Genomic DNA, 21,394 nt, shown 5'->3' on the forward strand with positions numbered 1-21,394 from the left:
TGTGTCCTGTCAAAAAGAATAAACAGCCTGTCTCAATAGTGAAAACAAGAATATTTTCCCCTCCAGTTATGGAACACAAAATAAATTAATAGGCCAGAACCAGTTTCTTGCCTTCCCTTTAAAAAAAAAGAAAAAATTTCCATTTAGTACACAAATCCTATTTTAGGATGTCGTCTTACCATTTTAGCCTGAATGAAATCATAATCATGTAGCTCAGATCAGTTTGAAGCACCAAAACCAGACACAAATATGAAAAACTACATCTAAATTTGAGTGTCCGCATAAGGAATAAAATAAACATGTCAATGTCTATGTGCTTATGTAGATTTATGACAAAGGAAAATGCATGTGAATAGAGTTTCACAATGACCACATATGAGATACATATTTTCATTCATTCCATATATGCATGTGCTATTTTCTCAGTTTCTCTATTTTAGCACAGCTTCTGGAATACATGATTCTGACTGCTCATTTGTGGCATGCAAATATTTTTTGTATAATAACTATATTTGTCTGCCCCATATCGCTGTCCCAGGCAAATGATTTTTAACATACACTACAAATGTTTGGGGTCAGTAAGAAGAAATAAATATTAAGGTTTTCCACACATAAATGATGCAGCACAACTTTTCAGCATTGATAATAATAGGAGATGTTTATTAAACCGCAAATCATAATATTAGAATGATTTCTGAAGGATCAGGTGACACTGAAGACTGGAGTAATGATGCTGAAAACTATATGAAAATTAAAATTATAAAAAGCATATTTTTAACATTACAATATTTTTATTTTATTTTCCTAATTGAAAATGAGTATGCAACTTTCACATACACACACACACACGTATGGATGTGTGTGTGTGTATAAGATGTATTCTTTAACAAATATATTTATCATATTGGCCATCAGTTAACAGTCATAACATGAAAGTAATTATCAGTATCAGCTGGAATATCAATAATAATGCATCCTTGGTCATATAGTTTCTTTTTCACATAAAAGCTTCAGATCTGAGCTACATGACTGCATGACTTCATTTAAACTGATGTCATAAAATATCCTAAAATACAGTCTGAATCCTAAATGGAAAGGTTTGGAAAAAGGCAAGAAACCGCTCTGTTCATTTATTTTGTGTTCCACAGCTTGAAAGGAAAATATTCTCGTTTTCACAATTCAGTCAGGCTGTTTATCTCCAGTACACTTTTCGATATGACAGCACGTATTTATTAAAGTGCTAACTGAGCCACATGAATCAATATATAAACAGGTATAAAAACAAATCCACACACAGGTTTGTATATATACCATGTTCTTTTATATGCGCCTGTGGTTTCTGGGTTTGAGGACAGCACAATATTCCACGGGAAAATAAGGTCATTCTGTCCAGAACTGGAACAGACTCCAGTCAAAGTAATTCTCCCCACCTCAAATCACTTGGACACATGGAGCCATGTGGCTATGGAAGAGCATTTCTAGAAATGTCACCTCCAGGCTTCAGTGAGTCAGCTGACCCATTCTAAATCATAAAGCGAGGGTGTTTTTCACTTCAGCAGGAGAGATAAAGATGCCACGGCAAACAGCTTTCAGTCCAGGCGTTCGACGCTTTCTTGTGTAGTAATTAGGCCTTCCTGCCTCAGCTGTAACAAAGTGCTCGTCGGAATGAGAGTCTTTGCTACAAAGCCAGCCCTCTCTAAACAGCTATTAATGAAATTTCAGGGCATCTTACATTTCAGTGCTCTTCACAATCACACTGCGTGGCCCAGAGCTTTTTTCCTAATGGAAGAAAGAATTCTAAAGAAAGTGTTACTAAACTATTTCAAAGTTTTAGGAGGTGTAAGAGTCTTACTGTCCACCGAAGTCCATGTAGAACCACCTCTGCAGGAGCTCATAGGTCACGAGGGTCACTCCAAACTGAGGCGAGGAGCGAAACACACGTGCTGATGAAGAAAAAAAACATTAAAAAGCAGTCTGTATAGATTCTACATTTATTAAAAAAAATACTTAGGAGATGATTATGGAGTAGTACTAATACACATCATTCACTCTAAAATTGCTGGATGAGGATCAATTGCTGATCCAAACCTGGTGCAACAACCATGAAAATTATTTTTTCAAACATTTAATTTAAAGAAAAACAACAAAAGGACATATTTTAATATATATATTAAAAATATGTCCTTTTGTTGTTTTTTTTAAATTAAATGTTTGAAAAAATAATTTTCATGGTTGTTGCACCAGGTTTGGATCAGCAATTGATATGAATATATATATATAATAATTTACGAATGTTTTCTTGAGAAAGATGTTAGGAAATTTCTTAAAATACATTAAGAAGTTCTTAAGAATGTTCCCAAGTGCAATTCTTTAAAAATTCTAAAAGTTCTCGAATATTTTCTTAAAAACATATCTTTTTTTTAAAGACAATGACAGGCTTTGGTGTTAGACTGCAAGACTTGCTCATCTACTTAATAAGATCTGCTAAATAAAATTTCTGTCACAACAAGCTTGCTCATGATTTTTAAAGAACACTGTGGAACAGTCTTAAGAAAAAAAGATATGAACATTCTTAAAAATGTTTTTTGAATATAAAATATTTAACATAAATATTCAAAACATTTAAGAAGAATTTTATTATTAAGGATGTTTTGTGAACCTGGCTTTCGCTCAAGAAAAGGAGACATTTTATCCCAATTTCCTCAAAATAATCGCAGAACGTCCAGAGTGGTCTATAACTGGAGCTGAGGCTGTCAAGTTCCAAAAATTATTTTAAAAAATCATAAATAAAAAGAAACAAAAGTTGTCCATACAATATTTGGTCTATATTTCAAGTCTTTTGAAGTCATGTGGTAGTTTTCTCTGAGGAACTGAGTGAAATTTAAAACATTATTCACTGAGAAGCTTCCCTTCTACTGTAGGTTTCAAATTTAGGCTTGCATTCAATTCAAGTCTGGTGCGTCAAGAAGCGTCTGATATAAACATCACTGACATCAAACCAACTGTGACATGTCCTGACTTACCATAATTGAATTCAACAAGATTTCAACTGAAGAATGAGAATGACAATTCAATGTCAGCCGCGCAACACGGATACGCGGTTTTCGTTCAAATCAAAACGTACCATTGGGGGTAAATGATTAATGACAACATTTTCATTTTGGGGTGGAGTAACCCTTTAAAATATAAGGTCGACTGCAAACTCATTTGTAGCAAAAGACATTAGCGTGACTAGTTTCAGGTACGTCTACGAGATATACCTCCAGCTCCTTTCCAGAAGGCACGAGGCCCTTCCTCCTGAAGAATCTTCCAGAAACAGTCAATGAGTCCATTGTACGTGGTCTGGCCTGCACGGGCAGCTACTTGTAACCGGGTCTTGATAACATCAGCAGGGGTCACCAGGGATGCGGCAGGCATGCCTAAAGAGAAGTCACACATGTCAATAAAGAGTCCGATTTGAATTCATTAGAACACAAGTAATGACTTCAAGGATTCAGATATTATATTTGAATATAACAGATCCATGAATATAATTTAATTCATTTTTCAGGCCAGGATTAAAACATTAGTGTATGTAAACTGTGCGACTCCATCTATGATTAATGCACAGCGTGCCGTGAATTAAAGCCTATTTAATCAAATATTATAAATATCTCAAGTGGAAAGCACCATTTATCAAACGGTATGCATCCTTTTTTATTTAAAGGTCCAGACAATGCTTAATAATGAGGCTGGCATAAGCCCTGTCCCACGCTGTCCGGCACAAAGGCCACTGAGGCACCAATTCAGCTCTTAATAGCCTAAATCAGCGATGGCATTGAACCTGAGCAGTCACACCACCAGCACACCGACTCCACCACACGTTCAAGAGCTTTATTTTAACATCTAAATAAAATAGTTTCATCTGAATAATTACAAGCCTTTCTTTCTGTTGACCTGCTTTGATGGACAAAACCTTCATTATTAAGCACAAAGAACAAAGATATCTTTAGAAAAACATTTTACATTTTAGTCCTGTTTGTATGTGTTACTATAATTAGCAAAATCTAAAATGAAACATTTTCATGGAATTAAATTTAATGTTAAACAATTTTAAATGACGTATTAACTTGGGCAGGCTTAAAATAATAAAATTAAAAAATTCTGAAATGTATGAAATTAAAGATTACAGATATAGAATTAAGCCCGGGTTCACACCAAGAACAATAACTAAAGATAACTATAAATATTACAATATTAGTGACCACACCAGCAGACAATATCGTCTATTTATTCTAAGCGCACACTCGTCTGCCGCTTTAAATTCTCAAGATCCGATTCTGATTGGGTGTGAATGTTTGTATCATTCATCAGCTGGAAAAAATAGTTCTAAAAGTGATTCCAACGATATCATTTCTCCATGCCTTTATCGTTATAGCTGTGGTGTGGACTCTGCTATTCTTTAATAATTTTTAGAGCTATATCTTTATTGTTATTTTTATAGTTCTTGGTGTGAACAGGGCTTTATGGCGAAATAAATACCACATTAAAAAACTAATACATCCATTTCCTCAACAACACGAGCATGAGGAAGGGAAAAATCCAACTGTACTGTATGTTGGTCAATGCCCCAGAAGTCTGCCTGCCTCACCAATAATGGCACACAAACTAAGCGTGTAATTAAATTTCCCGAAATGACTATAAATCACTAATTGCCTTGAAGCTCGAATTGCTGATAAATGGTAAACTGAGTGATACATACCATAAGAACATACCCAACCATAAAAACGTGCTTTAAACCATCTGACAGATATAAAACATTGGGGAAGACAGGAATGCTAAGCTCTCTCTGACCATGTATGGCTTTTCAATCTCATATCATGCTCAAGTCAAGAAGCAGTAAATCTAAAAAGGCAAAAAGGATTAGAAATAAATATTAATTCTCTTTCACGTACATTCCAAACCATACTGGCTTGGCTATAGACGTCGTCTTTTCAACAATGTTTTCTTAAAGATGAACCACAAGAGTAAAATATTAAAAACAACATCAGATCTGGATCGTATGTTATACGTGACGAGGAAATAGAGACTTGTAAAAATATTGCAAGTCAGATCTTGGATGTGTTGGCCTGGTCATGCCAGTATCGTAGGATCTGTTTATTGCTCCTGCAGTATGGCTACTTTGGGACTTTGAGATATTTTTTTCCTCTTTTAACACTCTCAAAGCTCAAAGCACAAACTTCCAGGCCCTATATATTAAACAGTGGAAAATATCCGACCCTTGGCAGGCGCGCTGCACTTCAAAACACAGCCTAAATCACTGAGCACTCTAATTACGGCCAACCACAATGGAGCCAGTGGTGGCAGGCGGCTACCGGAGAGTGCGTGGTGGCTTACCCGCCAGCGCCCCTGCCAGCAAAAGCCTGCCAGGTCCCACTCGCCCGTCTTCATCAGTCAGGGCCGCCTTGGTGTGTGCGTAGCAGGGGAAGTAGATGGCCGAGAAGGGGATGTCTCTCAGGAAACAGGCTTTTGCACCCTGGGGGCCAAGAAGATGGACACGTTATGTCAAAATCCAAGACGTGAATATTTCATGAGGTATATTACAGAGACTTTTTCATTTGAGGGCCGCAGAAGCGTCGCATTGTGAGGTATTCTGGGAGTTCGTTTATGGTGTGTTAATGTCAGCCCTGTGGAATGAGTCTGTTTTGTGCCATTTCTGACTTGTCACTTCAAATAAACATTCGCCATGGCATTTTTTTCTTGCAAGAATGGTCGCGGAGACTATTCCTGCATCTGCCTCCGTAAACAAAGCCGTACCTTCAACGGGATTTGGTTTCCTCATCTTTAGCACGCTGGCGAGCAGCCAGGAGTGGAGAAACAGAGAGATTTTCCTCTCAGCAGAACGCTTTAAAGCCCGGCTGAAGTGCGCTTTAGACAGGCTTCATTAAACTCGCAAGGTTAATCTGCAGTGTGTACACAGGTAGCGCAGATAGCCGAGGTATCTCTTTCCTAAAGCGATCTTTGTGCTGTCCTGCGGGCCAGGGCAGACTGCCTGCTGCGAAAGCAGATAAACATCACCCCTGCGTCCAAAAGACCAGGCCTGGCTCATCTGCTTTGGCAGAGCCCGGAGTGCCGGAGGTGAGGGTTGTGTTAATGTGGGAACATCTGGATCCACTGGCCCTCAGTGCACATGATAACTCGACAACAGCACACTCGCAGGTGTGTGTGTGTGTGTGAGAATGTGATATGAAGTGTGTGTCTTCAGTTTGGAGCACGGGCAGGGAGTGGTGGTGGAGGCCCTGCAGCGGCAGAAGGGGAGAGGCGGGGTAATTAGGCTGACAAAGACAGCTCTGTGCCTGGGCCGGACCCTGAGGAGCCAGGCCGTCTGAGAGAAGCAGGCTGCAGCGCGTCTCCTGCACTCAAAGCACATTGTCCGCGCGGCTCAGGAGAGACACAGATGGAGGGGAGGCACCGGATTCGACATTCTTACACACACACAGGCTGTTGTGTACGGTAGCGAACCCCCCCCGACCATGACTCTGAAATAAAGGCTCCTTTCCAACGACAGGCTGACAGGTGAGCCCTGGAGACTTACCTGCCTCGGCCAGACAACAGGAGCACAGTTTTTTTTTCAAGTGACCAGCCATGTGATTTACTGATAAGTGAAGCACATTCTACTGTAATCTACTGAGTGATATCGAAACTGTACATGAGCTATTGATACTTAAAAGACAATATGGAAAACAAAAGGCTGGGTTTTATACAACAGCTACACTGACTGAACCGACTGAGTCTGAGTTTTGTTATTGTGACAACAGGAACATATATGTATATACATATACATACATACATAAATACATTATATATATATATATATATATATATATATATATATATATATATATATATATATATATATATATATATATATATATATATATATATATATATATATATATATATTTATTTATTTATTTATCTATTTTATTTTTTTAACACACTGTTGTTCAAAAGAGGTTTGGGGTCAATATTTGTTTTTTTAAAATAAACTTTTTTTCCGCAAGGATGCTTTAAATTGATCAGAAGTGACAGTCAAGACATTTTACAAAGATTTTTATTTCAAATAAATGCTGTTCCTTTGAACTTTGTTCATTCAAGAATCTTGAAAAAAGAAAACATCAGCTTCCACAAAAATATTAAGGAGAAAAACTTTCCAATATTGATAATAATAATAATAATAATAATAATAATGATTAAAAAAATAAGCATATTTGAATGGTTTCTGAAGGATCACGTATCACTGAAGACTGGAGTAATGGTTCTTGAAAATTCAACTGTAAATTGTAATAAAATTTAAATTGTAATATTTCATAATTTCTCTGTTTCAAATGCACTGACCCCAAACTTTTCAATATATATTTACATGCTTTGACATATTGAGCCATGGTGCTTGAGTGGATGAAGTGGGTTTGAGTCCAAATTGTGTCATACACACACAAGCTTTTTGAAAGAATTTAGACTAAGTTCTTCTCGCTTTCCCATTACTTTCTGTCCTTTCAACTGTCTCCAAGTAGAGAACATACAGTTATTATTACAGCATAAACCAACATCAAGCGTCTACATGTAATTAGCACCGCGCATAACACCTACGCAGAGGTGAACGCCTCATTCATCTCTCTCCAGCTGTCCATAAAATGTCAGAGAACGCAGCCACTGGATGAGATACGACCCAACGCCATCATGGCAGTCCCCACAACGTTGTTTACACCAAAACACTCGCTCTCCGCAACCTCCTGCTCTCCAAGCCTCAGGAATGCAGCCCTGCAGCCCTGCTCAGATGCATTCAGCAGCAGCAGAATAAATGGAGATCTTCTCCTGCAGCGCTGCTGAGTCTCATGGGGAAAACAGGACACAAAAGCAGCACTCAGGGAGCCGCTGGGCATCACGGCTCTGAGAGGCTGGTGCTACCTGGTCTGACTGCTACAGCAGACCGCAGGGGGTGGATTGAGGCCTGATGGTGTGTGTGGGTGGGTGTGTATAAGACTTGCTGGAGAATGTGGAGCATGACTGAGGCACTCAGGGATATAAGAGGGAGTGGAGGGAGTCAATCCACAGGTGGGAGGCGCTAGAGAGCTGAGGATGCTCTTCTAGGTCTTTAGTGTGGTGCAAGGTGGGTGAGACTGTATTTTGGAGGGCTACTGGAGGAGATGTGAAATATACAAGTGCATACAAATATACAAACACTATACTAAATGTAATAAAAAGGCTTAGTTCTGCATATTTTTAGGATAGGTAGTATGCACATAGACACTAAGATTAAGCATGCATGGTGTAGGCATTTTTCGCTCATGACATCAATACAAATATAATTTTGAAATGTTTAACTATTTTTCTTATGCTCACCATGGCTATATTTCTTTGATCAAAAATACAGTAAAAATACTAATATTGTGTCATTTATTTTAAAAAGGTCGATTTCTATTTCAATATATTTTAAAATTAGCTGAATTTTTGACTGCCATCCAGTCTTTAGTGTCAAATGATCCTCTAGAAATCATTAGAATATAATGATTTAGTGCTCAAGAAACATTTCCTATTATTATCAATGATAAAAAGAGTTGTGCTGCTTAATCTTTTTTGTGAAAATGTCTCATTTCTTTCAGGATTCTTCGATGAACAGAAAGTTTAAAAGAACAGCATTTATTTGAAATAGCATTATATTTTGAATAACATGTCTTCATTGTCACTTTTGATCAATTTGATGCATCCTTGCTGAAAGTATTCATTTCTAAACTTTTTTTTAACTTTCTTTTCATAAAATATTTAAAATAAATATAAATAGCTAATAAATACAATGAACACTGAATTTCACCATATTCTGACAATTTGCATGAAAACACTCCTGCAACAGTTTTATATGGGGTAATATTTCCCAGTACTCTAATATTGTTTTATAAAAGTATAGACCAGTGAAGTACATACAGTACTATAAGCACATAGCAGATTAATCTGACATATGAATTAGGTTTCAGGTTGCTTTGTGTGAATGTGACATACCTTGTACAGACCAAAGAAACCCAGGTCACGGATGACAGAGAGAGCGCTGACGCGTGGCCCTGTGGTGATTTCTCCTGCCACCTGCAGTCGGATCTTCACAATCTCCAGAGGGTTTGTGAAGATCACCTGAGATCCCCCAGCCTGAAGATCAACAACACAAGCATACAGGTTTTCACAGAGCTTCATGAACAATCATGTTTGTGAGTGAGACGGGTTAATGTTAAAAAAATGCTTGCTAAACGTAAGTACAGATCATCTGAGATAAGTTTGTTACAGTTGTAAATATGTTCTGATGAACTCAAAATGAAAAAACAAAAATGACAAGAGGGAAGAACATGATATTCATGTCATAAGAGGACAATGCTTTTAACCAGGACCTAAGAACGATTGTGCTATTGTCACTCTTTGTAGGAGGAGGTTATACCTGCCAAAGACAGACGGTGCCTGAAACACCACACAGAACGCAGGCCCCTGGGGGCCTCAAAAAAAAAAAAAACAACCTCATGTCTCCAACCTTGTACTTGTGAGGCAGATAAAAAGCATCTGCAGGCTGGAACAGGTTCCTCCAAGCTCTTTGAAACGCTTTGGCTTTGACGTGACGGCATCTGAGGCTGCAACAGAAGCATTTAAACATGTCTCGCCAAAGAGGCTGGCCGCTTGACGCCTCCGTGCCCTATCTTTCCTGTTGCTCCTAGTTACTGAGGCTGCATGCAGAAAAACAGAACAGTGTAATTAGATGGAAATCAGTTTCCATGGATTTCTTATCCTTCCCTCAGCCCTCCTTTTGAAAACAGAAGGGCCTTACTGTTTGTTTGTTGTTGATTTTATTCCTCTATTCTTTCAGAGATATTAACGTACGGGGCGTCTTACGGGAATCTGGTAAATTGGTCTCGAATCTCACAAGTGTGCGCATTTAAAAATCCCATTGAGTACTAGGCAGCATATTTAAAAATAAAGATCATTATCATCTCATTGAAGGTGTACTTTAAATAGGATGGACCACAATGACCCGCACTTTCCTTCCAGAGGAAATTACAGCTCAGACATGCAGAAAGGGGTTCCTACCTTTCAGAACTCACAGCTCCAACTCAATTGTTGGGACATTTCATGAATATGGTTCATTTTGGTGTCCAATTATGTATGTATGCATGTATGTATGTATACACATATACACACACACACACACATATATACACACACACACTTTTCTTTTTAGTAAGTATTAAAGGCACAAACCCATGGGTTTAAAAATGTTAGATAAACTATTATCTATAATGATCTATAAAATTAACCTCCTGTATTGAATTAAAATCTTAATTTTCATCACAGTGAAAAAAAGGTTTGAATTTCATATACTAAAAACTTAATGTTTAGCTGACTTGCACAACCCTGTGACAGAAAAAAATTCACCAATTAAAAAATTAATATAATATTCCAAAAGTTGCCTATTTAATTTGTTTAATTAATGTTTATTGCTAGAAAAATGGCCAAATTCCACAAGTCACAAATCAACATTTTCTGAAGGTTAAGCACTTCCTTTCACTGAACAATTATTTGAAAAAAAGTAGTTACGAGTTTCACATCCTATTTCGTACCCTATTCATGGAAAATGCCACTTATTTATGTGGAAAGTAATTTTTTATGGTTAATTATGGCATCAGGGCCAAAAGCAAACTCCCCCCCCCCCCCCCTTGTTTTGGCAAGGAGCAATGCACTAAGGAGAGGGCCAGGCTATTAGCCGCATTAATTGGGTACTAATTGGATATTTAAAAAGTTACACAAAGAGAACAAGCAAAAAGCAAACAAGAACATCGGTTAGAGGGAGACAACAGATCAATCACCTCTGGTGGAGAGGCAGTTTAAAGAGCGGGAAGCACGCGCTGCAACGTGACTGCAAGAAATGCAATTTGAGTGCAGAGTGAGCCAGCGTCGGCTCGATAATTCGGTGGTAATTACAAGGCAAGGTAATCCCCAGAGGCACTGAGAGCGTGTGTGCGTGTTTGAGGGGGGGAAGATACCTAATACACTCTCTACTGGCAAGATGAGCGCAATTGAAGACCGTAAGCATAACATATACACACACAAAACGCTACAGTCTTCTAAAAACAATAACTCACCGCCAAACACAAACATTAGACTCCCTTCATTAATACTCGTTCACATTCCTCGCATTTAAATGGGATTACACAACTGTTTTCATGTAGAAATGAGACCACTGCGATAAAAAAAGTTTTGCAACAGACTAACAAACCTTTCCGAATGCTGAGAAACAACGGACAAGCTAAATTACATAGCTTTACAACTCGCACCACAAATGAACAAAGCGTCACTGTATGCACGCCACGTTTTTTCCCAGCTCTCTATGGCACTTTACGTTGGCTAAGCGATTATTTTGAGTAACCCAGCCCTCAAATGAAGGCCAGCAGCAACCAGATAAGAATCCGGCCAACTCCTCAGCCAGCGAAGCGTGCTGTTCTTACCAAATGATCAACTCTTGGCAACTGTCAAGGGCCTAATTCAGAGGCTGCAATGTGAGATGAGTAGTTTGAAACGTGAAAAAAAAAAATACTTGAAATTTTAATCACCGCAGTTCCATAACCCTCACCATCTCTTGCTTTTCCCCTTTCTCGTTTTCTGTGATTTTTACTCTCCTCCCTCAGACAGGAGCATTCACGGTGTGCAAATCAGCAGTCTAGTCTTTTCCCTCTCAAACCAAATAAATAGATTTGATTTGCCGTGGCTTGCAATGTCAATAAACACGGCTTTGAGCGAGCGGCGCGTGTACAGGCGTGAGAAAGGGAGCAGATCCTGCCAGGACAAACATCGGGGATTCGGGCCGGGATGAAAGGAGCTGTCAGAGAAATCAGAAGAGGAAAAACACATCTCCGTGGCACAAGCTCCCTTTCTGAGCTGACTTCATCTGCAACCAACCTGATGTTTCCGTAGCCATCTCTTTTCAAATCTCCGAGCCGAGATCTTGTGGGCTAAATGCACTCATGTCGGTATAATCGAGGCTCGCAATCATCTACGAGTCTGTGACACTTTTAAATGGAAACCCACATGTGTAGAAATGTTTTAGTGATCACTGTCATATGAAAGAGGGTCTTTCAGCGACCTGGGTCAGGGCAGACATGAAGAAGCAGGATTTGGTTTTGACAGGTCTCAGGTACAACACAAACAGGAAGGCTACTGCCTTCTGAAATCCTAACTGAAAGTATTCGTTTCACACAGTTCAGACAAGAATGAATGAAGCATATGTAAACAATGTATTAATAATGTCAATTTCACCTTTACGCTTCTAATGAAACGGGTAAGTGATTCCCTGTTAATGCTTGTGAGGGGCAGCAGCAGACTATGATTTAGAGGTGAGATGACAGGAGAGAAGTGTTTTATGCATGTTTTTAAACACTGATGGGGCTGAAGTGTCTTTTCAATCACCTCACAAAAGGAGAGAAGTGTTCCCTCAGGCCAAGGCTTAGACCTCAAAGCCCACTGACATTCAAAACTAAACTCCTTATTGTCAGTGTACTGTTACTGCGTGATGTATGGATTATATGTTTGCATATCAAAGAATAAAGCTACTCACACATCCGCCAGCCATGATTTCAGCAGGTAAAGGAACGCTGCCATCTTTTTGCATAGTCTTTCCTCTCACAAAGTCATTCACCTGTGGAAAAAAACATTGTAGCATCAGATATCTATAGTTTCTTGGAGGAAGAGAACTTTTTTTAGATTTAGCGCCAACAGAATTCTGCAAAAAAAAATTCAGAATTCGAATGGCTCTTGCATGTAGTACTGGGATTGTTTTAGCAACAACACTTAAGAAAATGTGCAAGTTACTTAATTTAAATGGGCACAGCTATAGCAGTCTGCACTATATAGTAGTGTCCATTTAATTGGACTGCACGTGGTCAGTGACTTTTAGGTTTTTGTGCATTCCTAAGATTTTCCTATGGAAGCCTATTTGTGCTGATACATAGTCACAATTACAAGAAATTGTCATTATTGTGATATACTGAAATCACAATTGTAATATATATAAAAAAAAAAAAATATATAAATAAAAACAAATTAAAAAAAAATTGCAGCTGTGATATAAATTCACAATTTTGAGCAATACATTTAAAAGTTGTAAATTTTGAAATATAAAGTGCCAACTGTGAAAAATTGTGTTGCACAAATTGTGAGATACAAAGTCAGCTGGTGAGATATCAAGTCATGATTTTGAGCTATATACACCGTAGATTATTTTCAGAACTAAAGTTGAAATTTTGTCACAACAGTGAGATATCGGGTCAGAATTTTGAGATATAAAAGTCTGATAGATATATATTAAAGGGGGGGGTCTAATGCTATAATAGTTATTTACACTGTTAAAGAGTTGGATTCTCATGCTAAACATGGCCAAAGTAAAAAAAAAAAAACGATTTGGATGTAAAACTGACCATTTCTGTGTTAAATACACTCCTTCCGGTTTCATAAAGGTTTCAGAAAGTTTTTTTTTGGTTTTGGCTCTTCATGACGTCATGAAGGGTGAAACTCCTTATATGGGCATTTCTTCAGGAAGAGCGCGCCCGTGCACACATTGACCAGAGCGAGTGCGCACCCATCAAAGGGATGAATGTCTCCAAAGAAGTGTGTTTTTGGTTATGAGGAAAAGATAACCTTGTTCAGCTTCCCAAAGCTATAAGTCCCAGCTATAAAAGATCCCGGTCATGATTCGGAACTGCAGGCAGTAAGTGAAATGGCATCAAAAGTCTGTTTTGTTGGCACTCGGCACTCAAGTGCACGTCACTCTTTAGCTCCGCCCACAGCACGCCTCCAGGAGCTCGGCTGTTTTTGGAGAGAACAGTAAAACTGTATCTTTCTTTTATAAATATGATAAAACTAAAGACTCTTTGGAGATATGAAGGGTGCAATACTACTTTATAGGTACTCAAGATTAACATGAGACTGGGTGAAACTGGGTGTGTTAGGTCCCCTTTAAGTTGCAATTTTGAAATATATAGTGGCAACTGTGAGAGAAAGCAAAGATTGTGAAAAATGAAGTTGAACATTTTTATATAAAAGTTGCAATTTTGAGATACAAAGTCAACTGGTGAGATATCAAGTCAGGATTTTGAGCAATATACTGTAGTAAATTTTTTTTTAGATTTTAAGTTGAAATTTTGGAATATAAAGTGGCAATTGTGTCTCAACTGTGAGATATGAGGTCAGAATTTTGAGATATTAAGTCTGATTGCATAAATATAGACAAATTAAGTTGCAATTTTGAGATAAAGTGGCAACTGTGAGAAACTCAATTTTGAGATATATTAAGTTGCAATTTTGAGATATAAAGTGAGATATAAAAAGTCAAAATTTTGAGATATAGTTACAATTTTGGATTAAAAGCTACAATTATGAGATAAATTCACAAGTGTAAAATATAAAGTCTTAATTCTAAGAGAAAAAAATTAAATCACAATTGTGATATAAAGCTGCAAATGTGACAAAGAAGTCACTGTAAGATACAAAGTCGTGATTCTGCGATTAAAAGCTACAATAGTGGGAAATAAAGTATAATTGAGTCTGCTGATGCTCAAGTCAAGAATGCAAGAATGCACACTGCTTTGACAAGGGATCAAACAGAAAACAGATTCACTTCTTTTTCAAGGGGTTAAGGCGAGGCACTGAAGTCAGGCAGCAGGCAGGCGGGAGAAACAGAGGGCTGTATTTCTGAGGAGTTAAGGTCTTTGGTTTTAAGAGGCCACGCTGATGTGGTGAAGGCAGAGCACTTACTGTAAGCTTTATGGCTTTCTCGGGAGCCACGCCCAGAAGCTGCGGTACGAGGCCTATAATTAGAAAACAAGTTGATTCAAAAAGACAGGGGTAAGGGAAGCACGACTTTCCTCAATATAAAAGCTGCAGTGCTGCCTCCAATTCCCTATCATCCACACACTAATGAACACTATTGATGTGGAGTGTTTAAATATTGGAAACTTAACAGTACTACAAACTCTTTTTCTCTTTAAAAACAGCCTTAACCAAAGTTTACACAGCCCTCAATTACAACGCAGATTTCTGGCTTAGACAAAAATAAACAGAATAATCTGATTTAAAAGTGATGACCCACCCCCGGCAGTAACAAACAAGCGCAGTAATGTGGGCATAGTATACGAGTGGAAATAGGCCACACAGCTAGATGAATACTACATCTCCTGCATGCATTGCCTACGGAGTGCATTTGTGTTTATATACAAGCAGGTGAATTAAATTATTTTCAATTATTTTTCAAACTTAATCATCCTTTGCAATTCCCGTAAACAATTATTGTTCTTGCATGCTGCTGATTATTTTGTGCTTGCCAGGATAGTGACATCATTGACTGTTGTCTTTACCAATTTCTGAACATCTACTTTGTCAATAAACAATCAGCGTGATTTTGTCTGAGCACATTTGTGTCTCCATTAATAGTAAATATGCTCTGCATTAAGGGATCTGATAGGAAAAGCTGAAAAATATACTAAAGATTGTTTAAAATAAAAATAAAATCAAATGATTTTCTTTTTGCCTACAATAATAGTTTAACCTAATTATCAAATAACTTTTTTCAATCATGTGGCTCAATAATCTGCCATTTCACATCAAGATCAAGGGAATGGCAATTGTGTACTATACTATAGTTTATTGTACATTATACAATTGTGTAATTGTATAATGTACAATAAACTTTTATGCATTTGCTAAAAGCCTGAACTGCCCACTTCCTTGTTTAAAAACTAAACTATTTATATGTAAAACAAAAGCACTTAGTGCTCACTTCAAATATAGTGCTCACTGTCATAAACCGCTGATATGCTCTGCTAAAACGAGTACTGATTTTTCATACCATCCTCCTGTTATAATTCTGCACGGGTGACGAAGATCTCAGCCTCTCTTTTGTCAGCTTTATGATTGACAAATACCAGTAGTTAGTGTTCTCAATGGAGGTCACATGGCAATTGCACCTTGCAATCACAATTTGAATCTGTGACCTCACAGAATGCTTTAAAAACTCATGTTCCAGCTCTAAAAGCAGAGCAGATACTCATTATCTGAGTGCCATTGACTGTGTAAAGCATTCATGTTCTTCATTGTTAAGTTCCTGTGCTGGTATGTGCCCTTTCATGCTCTGCACATTGTCCCCTCAAGCAGCAAAGGTAGACTTAATCTCTTCAAAGCAGGTAAGGTCAGAGGGAAGATGACCTGCCCCTGGCTTTCATGAAAACGCTTTTTGTTGGTGCGTCACCGATGGCCTAGCTGCACGAAGCCACTGACCTCTGTAAAGGCCAAAGAAGCCCTCGTAGCGTACGACCTTCTTGAAACAGTCAAAGCTGTTCTTGTACATCAGCTCGTCCATAAAGGAACCTGAAGAACGCTGGTTCTGCATGCGGGTCTTCACCAGGTCGATGGGGTACACGGCAGTGGCACCCACGGCTGTCATGAGAGGAAATTTGTTTAAAACTATGTACGATATGGAATAGTAAGACTGTACAAGGAATAGTTCACCCACAAATTTTAATTTGTAAGAAATATATTCAGTTTGTTTCATCATCGGAACGGATTTGGAGAAATTCAGCATTACATCACTTACCAATGGATCCTCTGCAGTGAATGAGAGTCTACACAGCTGATAAAAACATCACAATAAACCACAAGTAATCCACACGACTCCAGTTCATTGATTAACATCTTGTGAAGTGAAAATCTGTGTGTTAGTAATAAACAAATTCATCATTAAGATTAAGATTCATCTTTTTGCTTCCAGTTATAACTTCAATAATATTGCTTTCTCCAGTGAAGTCATCTCATCTGAGTCAGGAGAGAAATATGCACAGATCAAGCACCGCTTACATGAGAAAAGAGTCTAAAACAGTTCTAAATATGTCGGTGGATTTTACACAAGCTTCAGTCTGGATGCAACCCATAAAAGATCTGAGATGCCTGAACACCTGAGAAGAGATAGTGCCAACCCTGAAACACACAGAACTACCAAATTTTGCTATAAGTTTGATTGCAACATATAATCACTGCTGTTAAGTGTTCATCGTCTGTTTGATTACGCCATTAACTGATTTTTGCCGTACATTTCTGCCATATGTACATCAACTTGACATACTCACCACTGATAAGCTACTACTAAATATATTGTAGAAACTTAATTCCCTGTAAAGCTTCTTTGCAACGATTTGTATCATGAAAAGCCCTATACAAATAAACTTGAATTGAACTGAATTGAATTTTGATGTGAGAGGACAACAGGAAACGATTTATTATGTTATTATGAATTACAGATTGGTATTTTGGCCAGAAGCAATGGTTTAAAAGTTCAAATGCTTTAATGATTGATTTATTTCTTAAAAACACTTTATTTACAAGACACTGATTAATTACTTGTGGATTATTGTGATGTTTTTATAAGCTGTTTGGACTCTCATTTTGATGACATCCAATCACTGCAGAGGATCTATTGGTGAGCAAGTGATGTAATGCTCTCCAAATCTCTTCCGATGAAGAAACAAACTCATCTACATCTTGGATACCCTGAGAGCGAGTACATTTTCAGCAAATTTTCATTTTTGGGTGAACTATTCTTTTAAAAGAGATGTGCAGGCTGATGAAGGACACGTGGGGGGACACATTGAAGAAGGACACATCAAACAACAACAAAAAAGAATGAACGGAAAGAAAGTCAGGATATTTTGGAAGAAAACATCAGTCAATTCTTATCTGACAACTTTGGGGTGGACACAAAGGGGATACACCACCGACAGGCTTAATTAAAGAGCGAGTCGCCCATCACTACCTCCTTATTACCTTGTCTCCTCTGAGAGAGCCAGACTGGAGCCAAACACAGGGCCAAGCACCACCTCCTTACGTACACACAGTCCAACACACACACACACACCTCTGATCACTGACAGGTACAAAAAAAATCTACCCAGGAGGTTCCCATGGTGCATAACCTCATTAAACTGGAGAAATAGCCCCCTAAGAAGGCAATAGGCCAGGCTTTGTTTTTCTTTTTGTCCAGTCCTGCTATCTTTCATGTGGAGGAGGGGCTGCTGCTGGTGCAGGCTCAGGTAAAGGAGCGGTGCACAATGATCTGTGACTGACTCACCTCCAGCCACTGAGCCCAGGGTGAACCTGTACGCCGACTCGGTGGCCTGAACCAGAACGGAGCGAGACACATCCCCACCAGACTGCTGTGGACAGAGAAAATACAAGACAAGAGAATCAGAACTGCCACCATTATGCTCTTTAAAAATTTCTTGTTATCAGTCATATAAATGGTATTTAGATTAGGAATAAAAAGATGCAAAGCTGTTTTAAGTTTTGTTATATTTTCGGTAGGAAATTCACTAAATATCTCCATGGAACATGATCTTTACTTAATTTCCTAATGATTTTTGGCATAAAAGAAAAATGGATAATTTTGACCTATACTGTGTATTTTTGGCTATTACTACAAATATACCCCAGCGACTTAAGACTGGTTTTGTGGTCCAGGGTCACATATAAGAAATGTTACTTGAGCATATCAGAATGATTATGTGACACTGACAACTGGAGTAATGATGCTGAAAACATTTAAATATATAAAAATAGAACATTTAAAAAAAAAAAAAAAACATTAAGAGAGAATGGAACAGAATATGTAGCTTATAAAATGGCATATAAATAAAGTAAAAGCTGTTATCAAAAGCAAAGAGTGTCTTCTGTGGCCTTTTACAAGTCAATTTGTTTTGATTATCCAACTTAAATCTGTTTAGGTAAAAAAAAAAAAAAAAGCCTTTGAGAAACCGAACTTTGCATTTAACATTTCCACTCACATTTGTTTTATTTTCCTATTATTCTAAAATGTACGTGGAAAATAAAAGAAAGAATGCGTATGTAGAAACTTTTGACTAAACACTGACATAATTTTGTTCTGCTTTCTGTTAGTTTAATTACTGAGAAAAAGAAACATTAGGATTTTACAACATAATAAAATACTTAATTTAATTTGATCCAACATCCCTAGATAATGAGAAATGCTACTTTTATCATAGTGTTAGTCGAGACAAGCAGAAACCACAATCAACTGGGTTCAATCAGTGCTCTAGCCACGGCCGTAGCCCCACAGTTAGAGAGAGAGCAAGAAATAAAGCCAGCCAGAACCATCCAAGCATCCCATGCCGCATTCCCCGCCGGAGATACAGTCGCCCTGCCTACCCGAGACCACCTGTCAGGAACCTCAAGGTAACTGTGCCCACCACTCCCAGACTCACTGAGGGGTTAAGGGTGTGGGATGAACTATGTTGGGGGGAGCGGTGAGGGAGAGCTGGCCAGCAGCCCATAAGGCCAGACCACAGCCCAAAGCAGCTCATTGTGGTGGGACTGGCGTCTCTGTCCCGGGCCCCCGCTTCGTATGGCCCTGCACGAAGGAATAACTCAGCCCTCAATGTGTTTGGAGGCAGAACTTCTGATAAAATAAAGAGGGAATATCTAGGCACAGACACACTCTCTTTCTTTTCCCTGTAGAGTCTTCAAGCCTTTCTGTCTGTTTTCATTTCCCCTCATCTCACCATCAGACGTTGATAAGTTTCCTCGACTGCTGGGCTTGCTTTTCATTTACAGCTTTTTATATGTGTGATCTGTGTGCTGATGACAGATTCAGATATTCTCTTCTTTCACTGCTCTGGTCAAAGAGAAGACGAGAGCTCAGCAGTAGCTGACGGAAAAAATCCAGAGGGGCTGGAAATGATGCGTCGATCAGAAGCACTTACTTATAAACACAAGCTCTCAAAAGATATCTTTAACTTTAGCAACCGAGACATTAAAAATGAGTGAACCAATAACATCAATAGGAGTAAAAGTGTCGCATTTAGATAACTATACAAGTTATCTAAGGATATACAAGTCACATTTCTGCAATAACAGAACAAAGAAAAAAATAGAACAATACACTATGGGTGTGTCCAAATCCGCTCCTTATTTCAGTTACAAGTGTACGAGTCAAAATCGTTCGATCACTGTCAAAATCATTCATGTACACTAAACATTTCCAGAATTTACGATAAATTCCACTACATTCATTTATCAAAAAATTCTGTCATGTCTTACTAAGCATCTCAAATTCTCAGAAAATGAGTACTGTAAATGCATGAAGAAAATTTTTAAATGATCTTCTATGCATCTTAATTTATACACGGCTGTTCAAAAGTTTGCTGTCAGTAAGATTTTTTATTTTATTTGATGATGATGATGATGAAATAATTATTTTTATTCAGCAAGGGTACATTCAATTAATCAAAAGTGACAGTAAGACATTTATAACGTTACAAAAGATTTGTATGTCTAATGAATGCTGTTCTTTTGAACTTTCTATTGAAAGAAACCTGAAGAAAGCGTAACAGTTTCCACAAAAATGTTAAACAGCACAACTGCTTTGAACTTTGACAATAAGAAATGTGTCTTGAGCAGCAAATCAGCATTTTAGAATGATTTCTGAAGAATCATTTGACACTAAAGACTGGAGTAATGATGAAGAAAATTCAGCTTTTTCATCACATGAATAAATGATCAAATTGAAATGAATAAATTCATTAACTTTAAATTATATCAAACCAAGAAAATAGCTTAAATTGTACTTTTTTAATGTATCTTTGATCAAATAAAAGCAGTCTTGGTAGAGACTGTCATTATGATATTTTTTAAAAATCACACTGTATCAGTAATCACCGTATAAATTTATATTGCATGTGTTTAGTGGCTTTGATTACATTTTGGTTTTGTCTGAATGCAATTATGCTATCTGTTTGTCTTAAAAAATGCAGGAAAAGGAAAAGTGCATATTTTAATATTTGTGCAAATAGCATATTTTTGTAGCGATAGATTCCATTTACACTGTTAAAATAGCAAGATTTTCTGATAGTTATACTACTTATTGCAAATAATGGCAATTATCTGCACCTCAGTATTGTAGTACATTATAAAACAGTACGCAAAATAACGTATTGAGTGTAAATTATAGTTTTAATTCAAATTATTAAATGGATTCCACCTTATTGGGAAAATAAAGCCCTCCCTACACCTACCTGACACATTTATTTTCAACTTTTTGATTATTGCCTTCATTTTTATTGAAAATAAATGCCTTTCTGATGCGATATGAGATTTGAAAAGGGAGGAAAAACAGTTGAGATGTGGGAGGCGGGATCGAACTCGGGTTGATCGCGTGAAAAAGCATAAGCTTTACCATCTACACCACTGAAACTGATGCTAAACGAGCGTCTTTTATTAGTGTCGACTAACACAATCACACATTAGTGGGCGGAGTTAGTGTAAATAGCCT

The 21,394-nt window shown here is 37.8% G+C and overlaps 1 protein-coding gene across 2 annotated transcripts in view; it reads right to left on the reverse strand.

Moving 5' to 3' along the window:
- The window catches only part of LOC306885443 (electrogenic aspartate/glutamate antiporter SLC25A13, mitochondrial-like), a 41,676-nt gene that overhangs the window by 1,081 nt on the left and 19,201 nt on the right, over positions 1–21,394 (reverse strand). For both annotated transcript variants that reach the window (XM_079441959.1, XM_079441958.1), the window contains 8 exons: positions 18,179–18,263; positions 16,336–16,494; positions 14,818–14,870; positions 12,623–12,703; positions 9,037–9,177; positions 5,377–5,515; positions 3,261–3,419; positions 1,853–1,943 (listed from right to left, as the gene is read on the reverse strand). In XM_079441959.1, the coding sequence (XP_079298085.1) occupies positions 1,853–1,943; positions 3,261–3,419; positions 5,377–5,515; positions 9,037–9,177; positions 12,623–12,703; positions 14,818–14,870; positions 16,336–16,494; positions 18,179–18,263 (908 nt within the window). The remainder of the gene's footprint in view (positions 1–1,852; positions 1,944–3,260; positions 3,420–5,376; positions 5,516–9,036; positions 9,178–12,622; positions 12,704–14,817; positions 14,871–16,335; positions 16,495–18,178; positions 18,264–21,394) is intronic.

Source organism: Barbus barbus, assembly GCF_936440315.1.
Source record: "Barbus barbus genome assembly, chromosome: 19".
Taxonomy (NCBI): domain Eukaryota; kingdom Metazoa; phylum Chordata; class Actinopteri; order Cypriniformes; family Cyprinidae; genus Barbus; species Barbus barbus.